The sequence below is a fragment of the Nematolebias whitei genome, chromosome 19 (genome assembly GCF_014905685.2).
Source record: "Nematolebias whitei isolate Nwh7 chromosome 19, NemWhi1, whole genome shotgun sequence".
NCBI classification, from domain to species: Eukaryota; Metazoa; Chordata; class Actinopteri; order Cyprinodontiformes; family Rivulidae; genus Nematolebias; species Nematolebias whitei.
The window spans coordinates 28549803-28572347 of record NC_056516.1 but is presented as its reverse complement, the minus strand read 5'-3'; the positions used below and the strand labels follow the sequence as shown (position 1 = coordinate 28572347).

The window sequence follows — 22545 nt, the reverse complement described above, 5'->3', positions numbered from 1 at the left end:
AGCAGTATTTTACCACCAACATAGATACAAAAAGTGGTAAAACTTGACATTTAGTAGATGATCAACTGAAGTGTTTCCTCTATTTTTGAAGCCACAGTTTTACAATCCAATTAAGCTACTTCAGATAATTAGTTTTAGCTTGACATGTCTTCTGCTTTTGTCCTCCACTTGTCAATTTTTCTCAATATATTTTCAGTACATACTGCACAGTAGTTGGGTACAAGTTCGACAGAGAATGTGTGTGGGGAGGAAAAGTAGGCAAAGTCCAACGAGAAAACTGTAGGAAAGCCTATTGATCAAAACCATTTTAAAAAGCTTAAAAAAAGATATTAGAAACAATTATGTAAAAAAAATACAGGGTGGTTTCAAACTTTTGCCCAGCTATTTAATATAAACAGATTAGTCAGTAAAGGTAGTTCCCATCTAAAAGATTTAATGCTAATTAAGCTGCCACTAAGGCGGAAGTAGCTGAAAATGGTGGCTCGATAGGGGGATGTCTTGGAACGATCTGGCAACCCGTGCAGCCCATTGCACCTTGAACTTGAGCGGTGGTAAAAACGCCTCGTTCCATCACAAACACTGACAGAGCAGAGGGAACTCTGCCTCTTCAAGTTCACTTCTCGTTTCGCAGCGACCGGAAAGAAAAGCAGAGAGAAAGCAATGCCGGGTAGGTAGAAACTGCGTGCCCGAAGCCGCAAAGAAGAAGAAGAAAAAAAAAAAGATGAGCGAAAAAGCTGACACAGGAGGGCCCGCAACCCGCAGGAGGAGGACGACCGTCTCCGGCGTGAAACAACAAGCCAACGGGAGCAAGTGGCACGACGCTGGGGCAAAACCTCCACGGTGCTCCGCTAAAACCAAAGCAGCGGCGGAGGCTTCTCGCCCCGTGGGTCCCGATGGGGAGGTGGGGACGAAGCAGGAGGAGCTCCCTCACAGTGCGAAGAAGCCGAGGAGCGCGGCGGAGGACATCACCGACAGACTCAGGTAACCGTTGGGTTTAAAAACATCAAAGCGCCGCCACCGAAAAAAACGTTACCACCGGAAGTTGAGCTGCAGATGTCCAAAAACATTTCCAGTTTTTCTTTAAATTGTTTTTTCTATATTTTCTTTAAAATGTTATATCAATGAATGGGTTACTTTCTTAAGGTTTTTTTTTTTTTTTAGCTAATTGTCATTAGCTGTGGTGGATATCTTCCCTAAAACTGTAAATTTAAGCCAATTAATTTTCTAACAGACATGTTTCGATGGCTTTTCATTGTTTATTTTATTTGATGGTTGTAAAATTAGCCTCAAGGTTTTGACATTTGTCTTCAAAATGGACCATTGTTTTGCGGGGAAGACATGTCTATCAGTTTATTAAAATAAACAATGTATGGATGGTTTGTGAACGAAAACCCAACCTAGTTTTGTTTATTCAGACCATTAATGAACAGGATGAGGAATCATATTTTCTTTTCAATAAAAAGGACGTTATGATGTAATATTCTTTATAAGAGCCTGTCAAGCACTCTTTTGCCAGAGAGAAATTGGAAGCTGTAAAGTTGGGCTTGGGTGTGTTTAAATCAGTGGTTCCCAACCCTGGTCCTTGAGGAACGCCATCCTGCATGTTTTTGTTGTTTCCCTGCTCCAGCACACTTGATTCAGAGATTTTATTACTTCCTGAAGTTCTGCCAAAGCCACTAAGCACTCATTCATTCAAATCAGGTGTGTCAAAGCAGGCAAACAACTAAAATATGCAACATGGTGTTCCTCAAGGACCAGGATTGGGAACCACTGGTTTAAATAACATATTGAGGATTGACATAACTATATTTTTTCTTGGATGTTTCAGTATCTTAAAAGTATTTAAGCTTAAATATGTCTGCTTAATATTATGAAGGTGTCAACAAACTGAGTTCGACTCTTGGCATCTTATGGAGGTGGAGGATGTGAAGACCATCCATCCTACAACGTTCGACCCATTGAAATCCAACATTTTCTATTCTTGTCCCCTTCTCTGTCGGTCATAGCGTTGTGAAAGCCTCCACTGAACAGCCTCAGTTTGCACAAGTCCTTCTGGGATCAGAACCTTTAACCTATATTTTCACAACTCCCTCATTGCCCAGTGCAGTTATGGGAACAAAAATGTTTGTTGGATGTAATTCATTTGTTGAAAATAATCTGTTTTGCCACTGCTCAAATTTTGTTGAATAGAAAATGAAGCATAGGAAATTATTGTGCCCTCATAATAATCATATTGTTGTGTTTTATTTTTCTGCAGCTGTCATGTTTTACAAGAGTCCCTCTTGAGCTCAGCCAGCGGCTACAGCAACTACAGAGGGATCCTGAACTGGTGTGTTGTCATGCTGGTGGGTAAAAACTGTGTTTATTTCTTTAACATGAAAAGCAGACATGAGCTGTGGGTCATGGAGCTGTTCTGTAACAGTTGAAGGGTTCAGAGTAACAGGCTTTGTCAGTCAGAGTTGTGTTTACGAAGCTAAAAGTATATAAACTATATTTTGGAGTGTGCAACTTTTCCCTTTTTGTCTATATGTTCCACTCTGTGTGGAACCAACATTCTTCAAAATCAACGTTAATTTTGATTTGGAAACGTAAAATAAAACTTAAGTGCGTAAAATGAAGAAACTTGTGCATCAGAGGAATAGGTAAAAGTATACGCTGTAGAGCAAGTACTGTGTTCTGAGTAGCTGCATCCAAACTTTGACTGGTTTTTGTCTTAAAAAATATTGTGTTTGACTAAGAGAGGAAAATGAACTTGGATGTGTAGTGGTTGTCACACATTTTGCCCTTTATGTTAGTTTGTGGATACTTGGCACAACTTGAACTTTTCTAGAAAAGCGTGTTATCTACCTCGTATTTTAAAGGTGTGCAGTATACAGAAGTACTGCTGGTCATTCAGCTGTATCAGAAATGTACACGGACTAATTCAGCTGTATCAGAAATGTACACGGACTAATTCAGCTGTATCAGAAATGTACACGGACTATATGAAGAATATTCTGCACGTGTACAGGTGTGATGTTTGCTGTTCCTCTGCGTTCAACCTCTAATCTGCCATGACAAGATTATTCCCATTTTTGAATGTTTTTATTGCCATGACAACTCCGTCCCCTTCTTTGTGGCTGCCAGCTGGCTCGGCTCAGTTATTAAGGGTTTGAACTCGGTTGTTAGGAGTGAAGTGAATCTACAGACCCTTGTGTCACCTGTTTTCCCAAATCATGTTTGTGTGTCAGTGACTGAAAGTTCAGCCAACTCCAGTATCGCCTTCTATTTTTATCCCACCAACCTCCAGACCTGATCCTTTGGTGCCCTCAGCAAAGGGCACCGTCTCATTAATTTGGTTTATTAACACAAAGTTGTAGAATACAGGGTCACACTAGAAAAAATCAGTTAAAATTACTAGTATAAACAGTTTTAAACAATAATCTCTAAAATTAATATACCAAAGCATACATTATTTTGATGCTATATGTTTGTTTGTTTTTGTTTAATCTGTATTTCTTTTGAAAAATCACGATTAGGGTCTTACCATTGGTGTTTTTATGATCATAAAAACAATCGAATAAGAAATTCAGATGTTTTAACAATGTATGCTTCTGGTCACAGTTGTTGGTAAAATCCTCATTTATGATTTTTTTTTTTGAGGGGGTGGACCATTTCATCTCTTTAGTGGAACAGAACATGTCTGTAAAGCAGCCAATTCATGAAAATAGTCTTACACGAAAGATATAATTCAAAATAAATGTCTTTTTTTGTTTGTTTTTTCCACCAGGTGTTTTTGGCTCATTTAGTACGCTGCAGCGCTTTTGTTCTTGCTGCCTCCTAGTTTAGCTGTTTGTACCAAACTTCTCCCGCTGACCTTTCAGTGAACAGGAATAACACCGTTGAAATAATGTAACAAAAACAAGATTTTGTAATTATTTTTAAATGCTCTGCATGACGGTTTGTGTTCGATCAATATTTCTGCATGATCTTTGCAAACCAGAGGGCATAAATGATCTCTTGAATTTATTATAAGCCACTGACCCCACCCTGATGTCTTAATGAGACCTCCTCAAGGATATGTTTGACCCAATGACAGCAGGAGGTATAATTCTCTCCAACAGTGAACTTACTGCCATAAAAGTATAGTAGAATGTGTGAAAATACACCAGTGTTTGCCTTCAAAGTTCAATGGGTAATTAGTTTTATCTCACTGAAGCTGGACTTTGACCCTGAACTTAAATACAAATATAATCATAAACTTTTTAGTTTCTTAACAGAGGGCATGGCAGCAGCAGGATGTGGTAGTAGTTGTGGGGGTGGCAGCAGAAAGGTGTTGCCACGTTTAGGCATGAAACAGATCTGATCTGCACAAACAAAAATGACTCAGCAGGATGGATTTCTCTCAGCTGTCCACCTGAGTTTGAGTGGTTTTTTTATGGGCTGTTACCGTTTGTTCTTTTAAATGTGTGTTTCTGTTCTAGCTGACGGCTGAAACTGGCTTCATATGTGGTTAAATCTGCAGGCTAATCACAAACAGATCATGTAAAAAGGGAAAAGATAAGCCAAGTTTAAAGCTAAGCATTTTTTTTTAGCTTCTTACGTTCCATACTCGGTAAAATAAAATTAAAAAAAGCCATGAGAAAACAGCAATAAACTATTATCTTTTTTATTTTTGACTCTTTTTAACTCACTTTTTGCCCTTTTTGATTTGTAGGTGCTTAGTAATGCACGGCTCTTCTTGGAGAACATTATCAAGTGAGTATGCTTAAGTGTTCAATTAGTGTACGACTTAATACAGGACATTTATGTAAACTGTTGTTTTGAAAAGTAATTTTTGACCTGTTAATGTTTCTACCTCAGTTTATCATTTTGTTTCTTGTTTTAATTTTATCTTATTGTAACTTTTATACAATCACAACAAGACCAAATCCGCAGACATTACTTAACTTCGCAACTCCATAATGGAATTATGAGCAGAGAATACATTTTTTTTAATCTTCTTTTCCAGGTATGGCATCTTAGTAGATCCAATTCAAGTGGTGTCGCTTTTCCTAAAGGACCCCTACAGCTGGCCGGCAGCTTGCCTAATTATTGGTTTGAAACTTTTTCTTTTATTGCATTAATGTAAAGAGAAAATGAATAACTCTTGTCTGTTTACACCTGGCACACTGATGCATTCTGGGTCACTGGTCGCACATGGAGGTTACCAAGTATTTCAGTTCACACCTTCATAAGATGGCCGGTTTATTATTGGTTTATTGGTTTATTAAGATGGCCGCGCTCAGAGCAGTTGCAGCTTCACAGGCTCCCGGTACCATCCCAGTTTTTAGAAGTTTTGATATTGACTCTGTGCCTGACTCCGCGCGATTTATGCGTGTGAACTATAGCCGAACCGAACTGATGAGAATAGGAGCGGATTTGCCACGAAATATAGCAGAAATCAGCAACAAACTCAAAGCTACGCTCGGCAGAATGCAGATCTTAAAGTCATCTACCTGGAAGCTGCAGCAGAGGCGTTCCAGCGGGCAGAAGAGGAAGCGCTGCTCCCGGCTTAAGAGGAGAGGATGCCGGGCGGGGGTTATGGTGAGGCTACGAGCTAACGCTAAAGCCGGTAAACTCCCCATGCCGTCTCTCTTTCTGTCAAATGTCCGCTCGTTGGACAACAAGGTGGATTTACTTCGTCTGAGAGCGGGCGCCTCAGAAGAGATGAAGAAGTGTGCAGTGCTTTGCCTCACGGAAACGTGGATTACAAGTGAAACGCCGGACTCAGTCTTCCAGCTGGATGACAGACTTTTTTTTCGAGCGGACCGCTGCAGCGAGCTAACGGGGAAATCACGGGGGGGCGGAGTATGTATTTACGTGAGTAAGAGTTGGTCCACGAACTGTACTGTTGTAAATAGCTCATGCTCGAAGGCTTTGGAGCAAATAACAGTGAAATGTCGGCCACATTATCTACCCCGAGAGTTCACAGTGACTTTTATCACAGTTGTTTACATTCCTCCGGACGCTAATGCTAATGAATCACTACAGGAGCTACATGATATCATCAGCTCGCTGCAGAACAAACACCCCGAAGCTCTTTACGTGGTAGCCGGAGACTTTAACCACGTGAATCTAAAGGACTGTCTCCCAAGCTTTAATCAGCATGTGACGATTCCGACACGTGGAGACCGCACGCTGGACCGTGTTTACACGAACGTAAAAGATGCATACAAAGCCGAACCCCGCCCCCACCTAGGACTGTCAGACCACATCTCAATCTTCCTGGCTCCTGCTTACATGCCCCCGCTGAGACGCTCCAGACCGGTACAAAAGAAAGTTAAATGTTGGAGCCAGGACAGTGGCCCCATACTGAGAGAATGTTTTGATCGAACAGACTGGCAGGTTTTCAGAGAAGCTGCTGAAAATGGAGGTTCGCTTGATCTTGACCAATACACATCCTCAGTACTGGGTTACATTAGTACATGTACTGACACAGTCTCCACTATCAGAAATGTTAAAAGCTACCCAAACAGAAAACCTTGGCTGAATGCAGAGGTGCGTACCCTGCTGGAAGCCAGGAACACTGCCTTCAGGTCTGGAAACTCAGAGGAGCTGAGTAGGACAAGAAAAGAGCTGGTTGCTGGTATTAAGAGGGCCAAGGCCGCATATGCAAAGAGGATCGAGGGTCAATTCATCTCACAAGACCCTCGGAGCATGTGGAGGGGCATTAAGTGCATAACAGATTATAAAGGAAGGAGCGAACAATGTCCCAAAGACCCATCTCTGCCTGATGCCCTCAACAAGTTCTATGCACGCTTTGAAGACCCGAACAGACCACCCAGCACCAGACTCACCTCGCCACCGGATGAAGAGCATCTCAGCGTGACCTCAGCAGAAGTGAGGAGTACCTTCAGGAGGATTAATCCGCACAAAGCAACTGGCCCAGACAACATCCCCGGAAAAGTGTTGAAGGAATGTGCTGATCAGCTCTGTGAGGTGCTGGCAGACATCTTTAACACCTCACTTACCCTGGAGACAGTTCCCACCTGCCTGAAGACTGCCACCATCATCCCAGTCCCAAAAAGCTCTACAGTGACTGGTCTGAATGACTATCGGCCAGTGGCCCTCACCCCGATAGTCGCTAAATGCTTCGAAAAACTGGTCATGACTCACATCAAAACAACCATCAACATCAACGAGGACCCTCATCAGTACGCATACCGTGAGAACCGATCAACAGAGGATGCAATCTCCTCTGTGGTCCACACTGCACTCAACCACCTGGAGCAGAAAAACTCTTACGTCCGTATGCTCTTTGTGGACTTCACATCCGCCTTCAACACCATGATCCCCCAAACCCTGATGGACAAACTATCCACACTAGGACTAAGCCCCTCCATCTGCAACTGGGTACTAGACTTTTTAACAAACAGACCACAGTTAGTGAGGATCCACAACCTCTCCTCCTCCACCATAACCCTCAGCACTGGCTCTCCTCAGGGATGTGTGTTGAGCCCACTTCTGTTTACTCTGCTCACATATGATTGTGCAGCTACCCATCCAGGCTGTCACATTGTAAAGTTTGCAGATGATACAGCGGTGGTGGGATGCATCACAAACAATGATGAGTCTAGCTACAGGCAAGAGGTGGAACACCTGGAGAGCTGGTGCAGAGAGAATAACCTTCACATCAATGTGAAGAAGACAAAGGAGATGATTGTGGACTTCAGAAGGAACAAAAACATCTACACCCCACTGAACATAAGAGGATCTGCGGTGGAAGTGGTCTCCAGCTACAAGTACTTGGGTGTACACATGAATGACAACCTCAGCTGGAGCAACAACACCACCAGCCTGATCAAGAAAGCTCATCAGAGACTCTACTTCCTCAGACGGCTGAGGCGAGCTGGTCTGGGAAGCTCAGTCCTCACCTCCTTCTACAGGTGTGCAGTGGAGAGCATCCTGTGCTCGAGCATCAATGTGTGGCATGGAGGCTGCACAGCTGCAGAAAGAAAAGCTTTGCAGAGAGTGGTGAAGGCTGCACAGAAATCTGTTGGAATCAGTCTCCCCACCATCACAGACATCTACACCTCCAGATGCAGGAAGAGGGCCACCTGCATCATGAAGGACCCCACCCACCCAGCACACACACTTTTTGCCCCACTCCCCTCAGGAAGGAGGTTAAGGAGCATTAAGTGTAGAACCACTAGACTGAGGAACAGCTTCTACCCTGAGGCTGTTAGACTCATGAATCTCTAACTAGAATAATCACTGTGAAAAACCATTTCATGTTGCTGCTGATCTGTTTCATGTTGCTGCTGATCTGTTTCAATGTTGATGTGTTCATGCGTGCACATCTGCTCACAGACTCATGTTCATGTTTGTGCTGATGTTCAATGTTTTATGTTATGAGTGCTTAGTGTATATTTAGTTGATGTTTTTCTTAGTTCATATCTTAGATGTTATTACTGTTTTTCTTATACATTTTATTGTTGGATGTAACTGGGACCCTGCGTACATAATTTCGCTCCACCACATGTACCACATGAGGTGCGAATGACAATAAAGAAACTCTGACTCTGACTCTGATAATGGGTTTCTTGTGAACACATAAGATCTGGTTTCACTTCCACAAAACATTAAATAATATACATATATTTTAGTAGTATTTATATTGAACCAGGTTCTGCAAAAATCTGAACCCTGGGACATTGACTGTACTGCAACTCTACTACTATTCAATGCCAAGTTATGCATTTTATTTAAAAAGATATTCACATGCATCTGACGCTAAATACATCCTGAGACTCCAAGGTTCAAACCATGTTTATGGTTTTAAAATCAGAGTTATGAAGTAATAACTTTTGACTTGTATATTTACCTAAGTGGCACCAAAGGCTGCTGTGCATGTTTTAAAGCTCCAGATACTCAGAGAAGCATCATTTTCAATGGTCACAACTAACCAACTACACTATTTTCTGTATTAAACGGCATAACAAATAGTCATTCTTAACATTTTTCCATAAACCAAGTTCATTAATCCATTTCTGTTTTGTGATTTAGTGTCCAACATGTTCATCTTATCAGCCTTGTATATAGAGAGGCGTCTGGCCGTGGTAAGTTTTTACAATAATGTGCCGGTTTTTATAATTAACACTAAGTTCTGACCGATTTAGTAAAATGTTTTTATACATTGTAAACTAAGTAGGTTTGATTGATAATAACTCTTGTTATTCGTCTTTGTTAAATAAACTTTAAAAAGGTGGTGCATGGTTAGTACATGGAGCAGTTCAACGCTACAGCAACTAAATCATAAAAAAAACCTCTGCTGATCCAGAATAAACTGTTGACAACAAATAAAAACAGTGATTATCTGAAAGAAAGGACATGTTTGCAAAATGTATTCCTCCATGATGATTTCTAGGGAACAATCTCTGAAACTACAGGATGGATTCTTCACACTTTCAACCTAACATGTCTGCTGGTCTTTCCTTCTGCCACCGTCCTCTCTGTGACCTCCATAACCCCAGGTATGTTTCCTTCAATGGTTGTACATTTTATTTGTTTAACTGTGAAGTACTGAATCCTTTTTTGTGCCTCTGTGGTGACAGAAATAAATGTGGATTTTCGTTGCTAATGGCTCTTGTGTCTCCGTTTGTTTCAGTGGGTGGTGTGATTTCTCTGGCGATCTACTCAATGCTGTTTCTCAAGCTTTACTCTTATCAAGACTCCAACAAGTGGTGCAGAGAAATCAGACAAGCCAAAGCCAAAAGATTAACGCGGTCGTATTCATGTAAGTGTTTCAGCACGCTGAGGGGCAGAGGAGTTTTGACTGAGGTTCATATTTCAGTTCTTCTAAATGAAATGATCCACATGGACACACGGACGTCACTTTTTTACTGTGTTGTATTACCATCTAGTGGTGACAAAGTAAACCCAAGGTTTTAGGAAATTGAATTGATGACTGGAATAATTGAAATTCATGTTAATTTTCTTTGCCGTTTGTTTTTGTTTTCCAGGTCCAGATGTGCCACAGTCTAACGGGTCGGCAGTTCATTCTCTTGTCTCCTACCCAGGCAACCTCACACACAGAGGTAGTCATTCACAAAATTCACATCTGAGTGGGGAAAAATAATCAAATGTTTTATAGAAACCTGCAATATCTGAAAATGGTTACCTGAAACACGTTACATGAAGAACGTGTTTTATTGAACCAACTCTTCTAACACTTTAATGCCATATGTATGAATTTACAGCAAATTAGCCAACTGTATATCATCTTGATGTGTAGTTGTATCCTCAACTCTGGACTCTGGCACACACATTCATGATAGACTCTGAAAGACACACACACACAGGATGGACCCTATCACCCACATGCATGAAGGACTCTAACTCACACAATCTAAATACACACAACTACTGTGTTGTACTGTTTGACTTTTTTACTTGTACATTTTTTCAATCTGCTCGTTTATCATTGTTGCACCTTACACAATTTTTATCTCTGCTGCTATAAAAATAGGAAAACTTTATGCTGCTAACCTCATCAGAACATGTTTCTACCTCATGTACCACCTACACATGTACTAATCAACACGTCTCATAATTACTTTAGATTGTAATGTTTAGATGAGGTTAGACGTCTGTTTGTATTTATTGTTCTGTTGTGTATCTGCACTTTTGCACGTTATGTTCTGTGTTGCACCGTGATCCTGGAGGAACGCTGTTTCGTTTCAATATGTAATTATGCGTAGCTGAAATGAGGATAAACCTCTCTGACTCTGATCTGGTGTCTAGGTAGTTACACTTCCTTCGTCATAAAATGACAGCTTCACTTGATGACAACATTTACAGAACCTGAGCAGCCAGGTGAAGCTGTCTGTGCTTAAATTAGTTAAAATCAGGCACTGCGCATGTTGGAAGAGCGACACGAGTCAGAGATGGAGATTTATTCTTTAGAGGATTTAAGGTCTGAGTTGGCGGTCCTGTTCAGATGATGTTCGTGGCTGACACTACCTCCTCCACAAGCAGAGTTTCATCTACAGTTTTAAATGTTTAAGTTTTAAACTCTCAGATCTTATTCATATATCTTATAACTGTAGTATTTGTATGTGCACTAATTGCTAAATAACCATCTGAACTGTCTTGTTTTTATTTTTTTTGCCTTCAGACATGTATTACTTTGTTTGCGCACCGACTCTTTGCTACCAGCTCAATTTCCCACGGTCTCCTCGAATACGCAAACGGTTCCTGTTGAGAAGACTTTTTGAAATGGTAAGAGTGATTCATGTAATTATTTTTTTTTTTAAGTCAATAAATGATCTAATAAAGTTGAATCAACATGTGAACATGGATGGTTTGTTTTAATCGTAACTCATTGTCTACTGCAGCTGTTTCTCATGCAGTTGTTGGTGGGATTGATACAACAGGTAAGACAAACTCAGCATTGCCTACTTTCAATTTTATTTATTATTATTATTTATTATTATTATAAAATAGCCTAGCAGTGTGTATATATAGTATACCATACCTATATAATATATTAATTGATGGAAATGACCAAAATCATTAATGTATCTTTCAGTGGATGGTTCCCACTATTCAGAACTCGATGAAACCATTCCAGGTATGTCAACTCTTCATGTATTAGTTCTGCTCCCAAATTAGTTTTTAATTTCCCTGAAGGAATCTTCCAAAGCGATCAATAAAGTTCTATCTAATCTAATTTCACACCTCCATGTCAGTAGTGTCCCTGTACACGAAGAACTTAAAATAAGCAGGGAGTAAGGTAAAACATAGTGTCTTGTTATGAAAATTAATGATTTAATTTGTTGTTTCTGACAGGAAATGGACTTTTCTCGGATGGTAGAGCGACTGCTGAAGCTAGCTGTGAGTATCGCCACAAGCAGCTCATCAGTGACCTTTTATGATCCAATCACGTACTTTATACACCTCCTCTTCCTCATTTCTCTCCTTTCATAGGTCCCTAATCATCTTATATGGTTAATATTCTTTTATTGGTTTTTCCACTCCACCATGAACTTCGTGGCGGAGCTGCTGCAGTTTGGGGACAGGGAGTTCTACAGGGACTGGTGGTGAGTGTGGATCACTGACGTATAATCATGTGCAAACAAACCACTGCGCAGATTAAAGGTCACTCTGAAGGGACGTCCATAACGAGATGAAACCACTTTTTAAATAATTGGAAATATTGTCCCAAGCAAAATTAATGGCAATAATGTGTTTATATGATTTGTGTGCAAACTGTCACTGAAAACTGATTTTTACTACCCCACCTTTTGAGGATCCTAAGGAAATCATCATTCTGATGTAGATTCTTACAAAACTTTTGATTTATTCTCAAAATACAGCATGAAAAAAAAAAAAGTTCTGCAACAGAGAAACCATGACTTACACACAGCTGAGCTTCTTTTTCTGTAAAAAGCGCAGCGGTGAGTTGTCATTTTATGACCCGAGTATCACTGAAGCACACACTGCTGGTTTGACGTCATTATTTACTGGTTCTCGCTCAGCGGTGAGGAAGATCTCATCACTGCCAACAAAACTTTCACTTGTTATTGTTCTTGGTGAGGACGACCCTCAACACATCACAGGTGCTTGTTCCAAAAAATGCAGTCCTCAAATAGTGGGGCGCACCCCCCTTGGGGGGCCCGGGGCAATGCTAGGGGGAGCGCATGTGACCCTAGAAAACATGCTTTTTGTTTGCCGCAGGGAGTAGGTGTTTTTTTTTTTCTTCTTTTTTTTTCTCCACCATTCTCATTTTGTTGTGTGCGTTCTTAATAATAAAGTTATGAACAAATATGGCTGCCTTGCCGTTTTAGGAGACAACAGAAAATAATTGAGAAGCATCGCATTAATGAAATTGTACAAAGACTGGAGTATTTGAAATAATGTACCACTCTGTTACAAAACCTTTTTTTTTTTTTTTTTGGCATTCTTTATCTTTCTGATCAAAAGTCTTGAAAGACTTGGATTTTAAACCATTCCAGTGAACCACTTGCATTTAGGAATGTTACTGGGTGTTTTTATTTTTTCTAGGGAAGCCTTTTAGATAAACGGAGCGTGTGTCACACGTTACTATAGATGACAAACTGAAATATTCAGCATTTTCTTCTGAAGTTTTCACAAATCTTTGCTTTTTTTTTTCTTAATTCTTCATTTCAGGAACTCTGAGACCGTCACATATTTCTGGGCCAACTGGAATATCCCAGTGCACAAGTGGTGTCTGAGGTAAGCATGAGAGTTTTTAAAATGTATCCGTCCATCCATTTTCTTTACCTGCTTCTCCTTTCTGGGTCATTGGGAGCTGGTGACTATCTCCTGCAGTGACTGTGCAAGAGGCAGAGGGGACAGGAAAAAAGTCCATTCACACTCACAGCTATGGACAATTTAGTTACCAATTATCCTAACATGCATGTTTTTAGTCTGTGGGGAAAAACGAGGTCTCCTGGAAAGAAAACATGCTTGCACTGGGAAAAGATGTTTTCTCCAACTAGAAAGGTCTCAGGCTGGGAGGCACTCCTGTGATCTTCTCAGAGAGGCAACCACTGCCTCACTGTGCCACCCTTTATGAGATTTAGCTTTATTAACATGACCCCATGATGAATGTTTTTGTTGTTGTTGTTTTTAGACATTTCTATAAGCCGATGCTGAAGAAGGGGACAAACAAGTTTATGGCTCAGACTGCCGTTTTCCTGGTTTCTGCCTTCTTCCACGAGGTAAAGAAAACTTTAGGTCATCTGGCATTTTTTTAATCACCTGTTCCCGCCATCATCTCTCCAAGATGAACAATGTGCGTGAGACGTTGAAGTGTCTCTCATAGGCCTGTCGCGATAAACAATAAATCAATTAATCACATGATAAATGAAAATTATCAACCTCATTTTCATTTATCAGCTTTATCGTTTCTTCGTGTCTCTTTCTACTGAAGACACTGGATGACAAAAAGCTCAACTGCGGTGCTCGTCACTGACCCCTCCCTTTCTCTTTTCTCTTTAAAATCTGTTTTAACCGTCCAAAGTTTCATTTTTGGATCGTTAAAAGCAGCTAAGCTGAGAAGCTAAGCTAACGGGCCGACCTCAGGGGCGAAAAAAAAACCTCCATCTTGTCAAATCTCCAAAATTGACGGTTGAAACTTGTGCCTTCATGTAAAAAGTTTTTCACAGCAAAAAGAATCTGAGAACTTGTTTACTGATTTTTTATTTTTTTTTTTAATTCTTATTAAAAGCTTTGTGGGAAAAATGCTATGCTAAAGAGCTCAAACCACACCGAGCGTCCGCCATTTTGAGAACTGAAGAGAGACAGCCCATGACACATCAAGGGGCCTCCCTCCCTTTTTTCTTAGAGACACGCTGCTCGCTCTCTCACTATCCATCCTTCGGTTCAAACCGTCTTATACTGCCATCAGGTGGTTTAAAAAAGGTACTCCATGCAAAACAAAAACATTTCTTCTTAAATTTGACAATAATTAGTAATTATTGTCAAGTTTCAAACAATATTATCATTTATTGCAGTAATTTCTGAGACATTTAATCGCTCAGCAAAATTTATTATCGTGACAGGCCTAGTCTCTGTCACTTTTTATTTAAAACCCATCTCTGTTTGAAACAAAGAACAACTTTGAAGATAATGAAGAGGGGGGAAAAAACCTGGAAACTAAAAGATGAATGTAAAGTTTGTAGTTTATCACTTACTTTGGGATGTGTTGGTGGTGAACCTCCATTTCTGTTTAAAAGATTTTGAAAGTGGTTGAATTTTATAGAACGTATAAAATAAAAACTGACAGCAGGCCCATTTTTACTTGCAGATACGATTTTTGACACAGTAACATCATGATGTTGTTTATGATAATCTGAATTGGAAAAATGTGTTCAACTTTCCTTTTCCCTCCTCAGTACCTGGTTAGTGTTCCTCTGAAGATGTTCCGTCTCTGGGCCTTTATGGGAATGATGGCTCAGGTAAACACAAAATCATCTAGTTCTGCTGTAAACGTCTCTTAGACGTTGGTCATGTATTCTCAGTTAGTCTATGAAGTTTTGCACAGACCTGTGATCAGACCCTGACGTGTAACCTCTGACCTTCACTCCATTCAGGTTCCTCTGGCTTGGTTTGTGGGTCGCTACCTGAATGGGAACAACGGCAATGCAGCCGTGTGGATGTCACTCATTATTGGACAGCCTGTCGCTGTGTTGATGTATGTTCATGACTATTATGTCATCCATCATGGGAACACTACATAAAACTGAAAAAAACACACACCTATTCTCCTACACACCTGTGAGATGAGCCAATGAGAAAAGGTGAAGCTATTTAAGGTGACAATAAGCTGAACCAGCTTCTAGTGTTTACACTGCAAAGAACCGGACCACATTAGAATGGACATTTAATAGGATAAATAAAAATAGACGTGCTTGTTGTTGAGCTCAAGTTCACTTTCAAATGTTAAACTTTAAAATGCAGATTCCCTTTAAGTCTTTAATCCTGGATTCGAACCGAAGCAGCGTTTAGATGTCTCTTAAAGGAACCGATTCTTCGTTCGTTTGGAATAAGATTCTAATTTTACGCACATTTTTGCTCAGTTAAAAAGTGTTTGAGCTCAGCAACGATGTCTAAAAAGCACTTTAACAGACAGAGAAGTGGGAGCAGCTCCTTGCAAAGAAGAACTGCTGGAAAACAAACATGAATCACTGCCACGCAACAAGCTAGACCAGGAGCTTGTATGAAACTGGGGGGTTTTGGTGGTTGTCAATCTTAAGCAGCTCATTTGCAGTTTACGTTTCCAGGTCGTGATAAAACCCTAATGACTTTTTTTTTTTTTTTTTTTTACGTGCATTCTGTATAAATTCCAGCTATTCCTCCCTCTTCAATGCAATACAGTATTATATATGTAATATATATTAAATTGTGTAAAAATGATTGTAGGAAGCAAGGACCCATTCCTAGAAGGAGTGAAAGGTACCGAGACATTTTGTGAGAGAATTTGTACAATCATCTTTCTTCAGTAAAACCATAAATCAGTGTAACGTTACAGACACGTCTGATCTGCATCGGATTTATCTGTGAAATCGGCTAAAAACTTGATTTGTTTAATTTTATTATATTGTGCTCCGTGATTTGAAGCTGTATTTGATTTACTTTTTGAACCAATGAATCGTTTTTTTGCACTTTAAAAAATGTGCATGTTGTGAACTAAAGCAATAGATTTTTATGAATGTATTTAAGTTGCATTGAAAATGAAATGAAAACACATTTTGTTGGGATAAGTTTTATGTTCGAGTTTGATTACTGAAGGTTTGAGGTGTGGAAGTCCAAAAGATAGTACTTTTTTTTTATTCACTGTTTGGATTCCTAAAACGTTTCTTAGTTGGTTTCTTGCTGTAATTGTTGCCAAAATCTGACACTTTCATGTAAAGTTATTGCATTGCAGATTGAAATAAAAATGTTTAAGATTTTATTGATTTTTTTTTTTTCTCAAGAAAAAGATCAATAACATGATTTTGAACCTCTCATCTGAAAAACAAAATGTTGCTTCAGATTTCAGGGAAAAAGCTCAAACCATCAAAACAGTTTCCACAAAACAAAACTGAATATTAGCATTCCTGACCAAAAATAAGTGCCTGCAGTAAAAAATAAAATAAAAGCATTTCAAGTCAAACAGAAGAAATGTTTTTTTTTTTTTTCATGTATTCTGTACAGTAAATAAATTTGTGGTGTGTCTTCTCGGTTTTGTCCAAATGTAATGAAACCATTTTTCAAAGTGTTTTCTTTATTTTGAATGGGGTTAATTCAAGTGTTATTCAAAGTCAAATAAAATAAATGAACCATTCATTTGTCTCACTTTGATCTACAGAGCTCGACAGTGACAGATCTGATCAGCAGTTGGACGATGATGGTCGTTCCGTTTTTGTGGGAGATAAAAGTTCATGTTGGATGATTATTTTTTTTAAACCCTTGTAATCTAAACTGTGTGGAAGTAAATGGCACAGCTGATGCTAGTTGGTTAGAAAGTTTGTCAGAGAATTTTGGTCAGAGGTTATATTATGGATGCATTAGTACTAACATTCTTTCCTTTAAAACAAACGACCAAATTGTTGATCACAGCTCTGACACTGAACAACATACACAATATTACTCTGTGCCGGGGGACTGGATCTTTGGGATGAACCGGTCTTTGTAATATATTTTCAGGTTTAAAAGCCACTGGGACGTTATGTTTAGGAAATAAATGTCAGTTTCTGTGATACTCCCTCAACATATGGAATGACCACTGGTCTGGGTCTGGGTTCCTCCTTTTCACCTGTTGGCTGACTGGAGTCCTGTTTGGGTTTCTTCTCTGCTTTCAGGAAGGCCCAGTTAGGATATCCACATTGCTCTAGAGCCTGTCTTGTGTGGGATTTCTCCTTCTGTCTGGCTCCTGAGTTAGTGGGGACGCTGTCTGCTCTGTGGTACAGAGTCCTGATGACTCCTAACTTGTGCTCCAAAGGGTGATGGGAGTCAAACTGCAAATACTGGTCTGTGTGGGTGGGTTTGCGGTACACCTCAGTTTCCAAATGTCCATCAGAAACAGACCTCACAGTCCAAGAGAGCCAGTCTGCCATTTTTTACATCTTCTCGTGTGAATTTGATGTATTTATCCACAGAGTTGATGTGGTCAGTAAAATGTTGGACTTCCTGAGATTTAATTTTAACCCAGGTGTCGTCAACATACCTGAACCAATGACTTGGTGGTGTCCCTGAAAAGGACGTCAAGGCTCTTTTCTACCTCCTCCATGTACAGGTTCGTAACAATAGGAGAAACTAGAGACCCCATAGCACACCCATGTTTCTGCCTATAATATTGCTCCCCATATGTGAAGTAGGTTGACTGCAGGCACAGTTTCAAGAGTTGACACAGCAACTGTGTCAACTTGAGTGTCATAACTTTCTGGGAGGAGGATGACGTTCTTTAGACAAGAGCATCATCATGAGAAAACGCAGATGCAGCACGGTGGCATGGAAGAGAAAATGAACAAAAAGTACTAAATCCTGTATTAAATACATACGTTTGAGTGCACGGATTAAGTATGTATTTTTTTTTTTTTACATGGAACAGGACATGTTGATCTTACCATTTAGTTGCAGTTTCCTGTTGCCTTCAAAAACCAAATTATGTAAGAAAGTTCACATATTTAAATACGCATGGCAGTTCAGACAGGAGAGGAACCGTTTCCTTGTGATGTTTGTGAGAAGTTGTGTTGAAGTTGAATTCAAGTTAGAAAAACTTCATGTGGAGGATCCACTTCTGGTGTTTACGAATGCTTAACTGATTTTAAGAACATTACTCTTCAAGGTGAGACTTCTGAGTACATTCTGAACCAAACACTCCTCTTGTGATTGATATGCAACTATTCTATTGACAGAAAACAACAAAATCAGCTGTTACTAGGACTTATCTGAAGATAGACTCGCTTATCTTCTGCTGAACATTTCAGTTTTTAACGTTTTGTATTTCTTAAAGTGGTCTTGAGCTAAAGTTCTCCAGTTTCAGTTTTTCTTTAGGCTTTGCTGCTTCCTTATTTAGTGATATAGAGGCTGAACTCACCATTCCAGAATCTTGTGTACTTTCAAGTTAAAATAAAAAATAAACTGCTTATGTAATTGACATTTTTACAAACCACGTTTCATCATGTCAGTTTTGACTGCGCAATAAATCAATTGTGATATTTAACGTCACTTAAACTTGGTACCTAAGTGTTGAACCAGGCGAATTGAGACACCGACACTTGGGTGTTTCTGGTCCCAGTTCAACTCCTAATTTGCTCATTTTCACCAAAATCATTTATTCCTCTAAAGGGGGACATGAAATTAACAGTTTATTGATATCAAATGCAATAATTATGTTGTTTTAATTTATTAGAGAAGGAAAATTTCAACAACTTTATTTAAAAGAAAATTCTTTTAAAAATTAGCACTTTTACGAAGGTAAATTCTAAACCAGCGTGTGTGGGAGGTTGACATCTAAAATGGGTATTTACTGAATTCATGCAATTATCAATTTGCGCTCTTCCATTACCGTTCCATATTTCAATAAAATGAAAAATTTTACAAGAAATAAATCTTTAAAAGCCTTTATTGTGCAGGAAACAACACAAAGTGTCCCTCAAAACCCTATTTTACAATCACAATCAGTTACTATCTACACATTAATCCAAAAGATAAACTTCACGTCACGTCTGGGGAGCGGCGCAGCTCAAGAAGCTCTACTGCTGCAAAAAAAAAAGAAAACGGTGTTGGACAATTTGTCTGGCAGCATTTAGTACGAGACAAATGTACACACTAAGTCGTGATGTTTCAGGTAATTTAACCACTTAAGGGTGCAACGTTCACCTTTGTCTTCTGGTTCTGGACGGGTAAATAGAGTTTAAACTCAGCTGGTAGCTCATCTTCAGAGTACAGCCTGTCTGAGAAATACACCCTTCTGATTCGACAGTTTGCATGAATCTGAGAACAGAGCAGGTCACATGTTAGTGTTTACAGAGAAATTGTGATCGCATGATCTGTCTGTCTTTGTGTACTCACCTGTACTCGCAGCGTCTCGGTGTAGTTGGTCCCGTAGGCCCTCCTGGTGAAGTCCGACAGGTTAAACTGAATCTGGTTCCAGCCGTCGTCCAGCCTCATCGGCATGGTGCAGATGAACGGCTTCACTCGAGTCGTGCTCTGATAGTTACTCGCACGAAACCGTCGCCGAACGTTTTTATCATCCAACACCTGGGAGATGTAAATAAGAGTAAACAAATTGGGATAATAAAGCAGAGTGTGTCAACGAGACAAGAAAGGTCTGTGAACCCATACCTGGACTTCAAATGTGAAGTACTTCTTAAGGTTCTTGATGATCATGACCAAAAATGGAAGTCTAATGCCGAGGGTCTTCTTGGGGTCTGCAGGACATGTTATATAGGTGGTGCTGCAGAGAAAAGAGAGATGATTAAAAAAAAGAGAGGAACACAGACGTGCAGAAATTAACTCTAAACTTATTTAACATATAAAAAAAATACTGCTAACATCATAAACAACAAGCTGAATGACTTTTTTTTTTTAAAAACAAAGACTGAAAAAGGGTTGTTTCATTTAAACACATGAATGCATGACACCTACACATCCTTTCATAAAAACTAATATCTCATATAAAGATTGTGTTATCCAAGTTATGTTTAGTTAAAATATTACTTTCACGTGTTTTAATTGTGACACAAACATGCTCAGGTTATCTTTAACACATTTTATTAACATTTTTACAAACTCATGTTTGTTGTCTCACTCGGATTTCCTCCCACAGACCAAAAACACACGTTAGGAACTAAATTGTCCCTAGATGTGAGTGAGAGTGAATGTTTTTGTCTCGTTTGTCTTTGCGTCTGTGATGGACTGGAGACCTGTCCAGGGTGTCCCCCGCCTCTCGCACAGTGACTGGTGAATAGGTGCAGTTTCAAAATGGCACTGGTTGTTGACATACTCTTACATACACATGCTTTTTCCGAAGAGTTGGTAGTTTATCATGTGTCACAACTATCTCATTAGGAATATTAGACAACAGCAAAACTTTATAATTGACCTTTTCTATAATCAACCAAGTAGAAAGATTAGATGGTTGCAGTTTTCTTAAGTTTAGTGAACTGAAGATACATTTCTCATTTGGTTTAGTTTTAAAAAAATCATGCAGCTTTGTAGAAAAATGTTCATATATTTTCTTAATTTCAGAGAACAAGCTGAGAGATGAAGAGAAAGGTGAGCAGAATAAAACATACAGAGCATGTTGCTTGAACGGATAAGCGAGAATAAGACTGATCTATGATTTTACAGTTGACCGATTGTTTACATATCCGATATCCCTCAGAATTTGTAAAGATGTATTCCGTCTGAACATCGGCCTACATGCGTCAAACCTAAATGAATTACGATTATTTAAACACAACAACTCACCTGACGTTTGCTCCCTCGAGTTCCAACACAATGGAGTGTATGTCATTATCTGTAACTCTCTTGATTTGTCCATTTCTCACCTATGGACACATAAAATACCTAATGTTTATTATTTAGACAAATTAAGCGGTAAAATCGTTAAAAAATTAGCTGTTTTGTGCAAATTAACAGATTTAACTTAAGTAAGCCGAACATCAACATGACGCGTGTGTTAGCTTTAGCACAAACAGCTAACTATGTTGATGCGAAATGATCTCACAGCATTGCTTCCGGACCCCTACTTACCTTCTTGTCCCATATTTGAAGCGGTTTGCTGCCAATGCTGTATAAAATGGATAAAAATCCGCTTTGGAATGTGTTCTTAAACATCGTTTTTAGTTTACATAGGGAGTCTTGCGCACTGTTTACAGACTGTACTTCCGGTTCCCCGGCGCTACTGGTTCTGTTTGTGAAGAACTCCGTTCCGCGGCCTTTAGATTAAGATATATCGGTTTGTTATAAGATTATGTTTGTAGTGTTATTGTTCAAAAATATATTCACGTATCTCTCTCAGAAGCGCATAATAAGAGCAGTAGTCAGCATTTTTTTTTTATATTATTGTTGGTGTTGTAGTGTTACTGGGGGAACGAAAGTTGTTTGGTTGCGTTTCACTCCGGGTCTTGAATGTCAACGCAGCCTGGTGGTCATGGCAACGGAACGCCCGAGTATCCGTGTATAAACAAAACGCAAATTTGAATTTAGAACACATTTTCAAAGACTCTTCTACGATTTTTAATATGTCGTGGTTTTTTTTTAATATGTAGTTGCGTTTTTTAATTGTAGTTTAAACTTCAAGGCCACCGTACTCTTCCATCCCATTTACTACCCACTAAACATTAGACGTCTAATGGACGTCCAGATTACGTCTATATTGGGTCCGTTGGTCCAATTCTGGACGTCCCCCCGACGTGCAAACAAAGTCCACTTTTGGACGTCTAACCATGACCGCATTTGTACGTCATAATAACGTAAGACTTGGAGGTCATATAGACATCATTTTTTTAACATGCATTTCCTCTGTTCTTTTTTTTTTTTTTTTTTTTTTTTACAAATTTTAGTAGTTACCTTATTATTTATTTGAAGAATATCGTTATTATTGTTATTATTATTCAATTTTATTCCGCGTTGAACACATTAATTTTCAGTAGGTGGCGGTACTTGTGAAGTTGTTTGCTTTCTGCCATAAAAAACACGAAGACGAATCGCTGGCTTGTTTGTGTACATTGTGTTTTGCCACCAGTTGATAAGCTCCCTGTTAATTCTAAAGTAGTTTTTTTTTTTTTAAGGTACTGAAGGTGGACTTTTTTTTTTTTAGTTTTTGCCACCAGTGTTACGCTACTGTTCTGTTAATCCTTTAAATTGTGTTAAATAAAGAAGATAAATGAAAAATTCAAGGAGTGATTTGTAAACTCTAATTCAACTGTTTCTAGGACCATGTTCCCTGCTGCACAATGGGTGGTCAAATAAATATTTCCCTAGCTTCAGTCGTAGTTTTAAAGGACTTTTCATATGCATAGCATAGAAGCAGCATTTTTTATGACTAAAATAAGTTTAATATAA

At 39.3% G+C, this 22545-nt stretch overlaps 2 protein-coding genes across 2 annotated transcripts; one reads left to right on the top strand and one right to left on the bottom strand.

Annotated features, from left to right (window-relative positions):
• Positions 1 to 506: 506 nt before the first annotated feature.
• On the top strand, positions 507 to 15768 carry dgat1a (diacylglycerol O-acyltransferase 1a). Its single transcript, XM_037693422.1, has 17 exons — positions 507 to 981; positions 2258 to 2345; positions 4697 to 4737; positions 4991 to 5076; positions 9028 to 9080; positions 9389 to 9494; positions 9629 to 9757; positions 9984 to 10058; positions 11138 to 11241; positions 11358 to 11396; positions 11552 to 11593; positions 11812 to 11856; positions 11950 to 12062; positions 13153 to 13218; positions 13619 to 13706; positions 14883 to 14945; positions 15081 to 15768. Exons 1-17 carry the CDS (start codon positions 722 to 724, stop codon positions 15225 to 15227), a joined length of 1545 nt encoding a protein of 514 aa, XP_037549350.1. The 5' UTR covers positions 507 to 721; the 3' UTR covers positions 15228 to 15768.
• A 3282-nt stretch (positions 15769 to 19050) lies between these two features.
• cfap20 (cilia and flagella associated protein 20) lies at positions 19051 to 21390 on the bottom strand. Its single transcript, XM_037692822.1, has 6 exons — positions 21232 to 21390; positions 20947 to 21026; positions 19819 to 19930; positions 19546 to 19734; positions 19354 to 19467; positions 19051 to 19232 (listed from the first exon to the last, which is right to left on the bottom strand). Exons 1-6 carry the CDS (start codon positions 21313 to 21315, stop codon positions 19227 to 19229), a joined length of 585 nt encoding a protein of 194 aa, XP_037548750.1. The 5' UTR covers positions 21316 to 21390; the 3' UTR covers positions 19051 to 19226.
• Between the last annotated feature and the right edge of the window lie 1155 nt (positions 21391 to 22545).

Excerpts from the sequence above, each read along its gene's own strand:
- dgat1a (XM_037693422.1), top strand. The coding sequence starts at position 722 with ATGAGCGAAAAAGCTGACACAGGAGGGCCCGCAACCCGCAGGAGGAGG. Across the intron at positions 2,346-4,696 it reads ACTGGTGTGTTGTCATGCTG|GTGCTTAGTAATGCACGGCT; the intron begins GTGGGTAAAAAC and ends TTTGATTTGTAG. Across the intron at positions 11,857-11,949 it reads AGCGACTGCTGAAGCTAGCT|GTCCCTAATCATCTTATATG; the intron begins GTGAGTATCGCC and ends CTCCTTTCATAG.
- cfap20 (XM_037692822.1), bottom strand. The coding sequence starts at position 21,315 with ATGTTTAAGAACACATTCCAAAGCGGATTTTTATCCATTTTATACAGC. Across the intron at positions 21,027-21,231 it reads TTCAAATATGGGACAAGAAG|GTGAGAAATGGACAAATCAA; the intron begins GTAAGTAGGGGT and ends ATGTGTCCATAG. Across the intron at positions 19,735-19,818 it reads ACTTCACATTTGAAGTCCAG|GTGTTGGATGATAAAAACGT; the intron begins GTATGGGTTCAC and ends TACATCTCCCAG.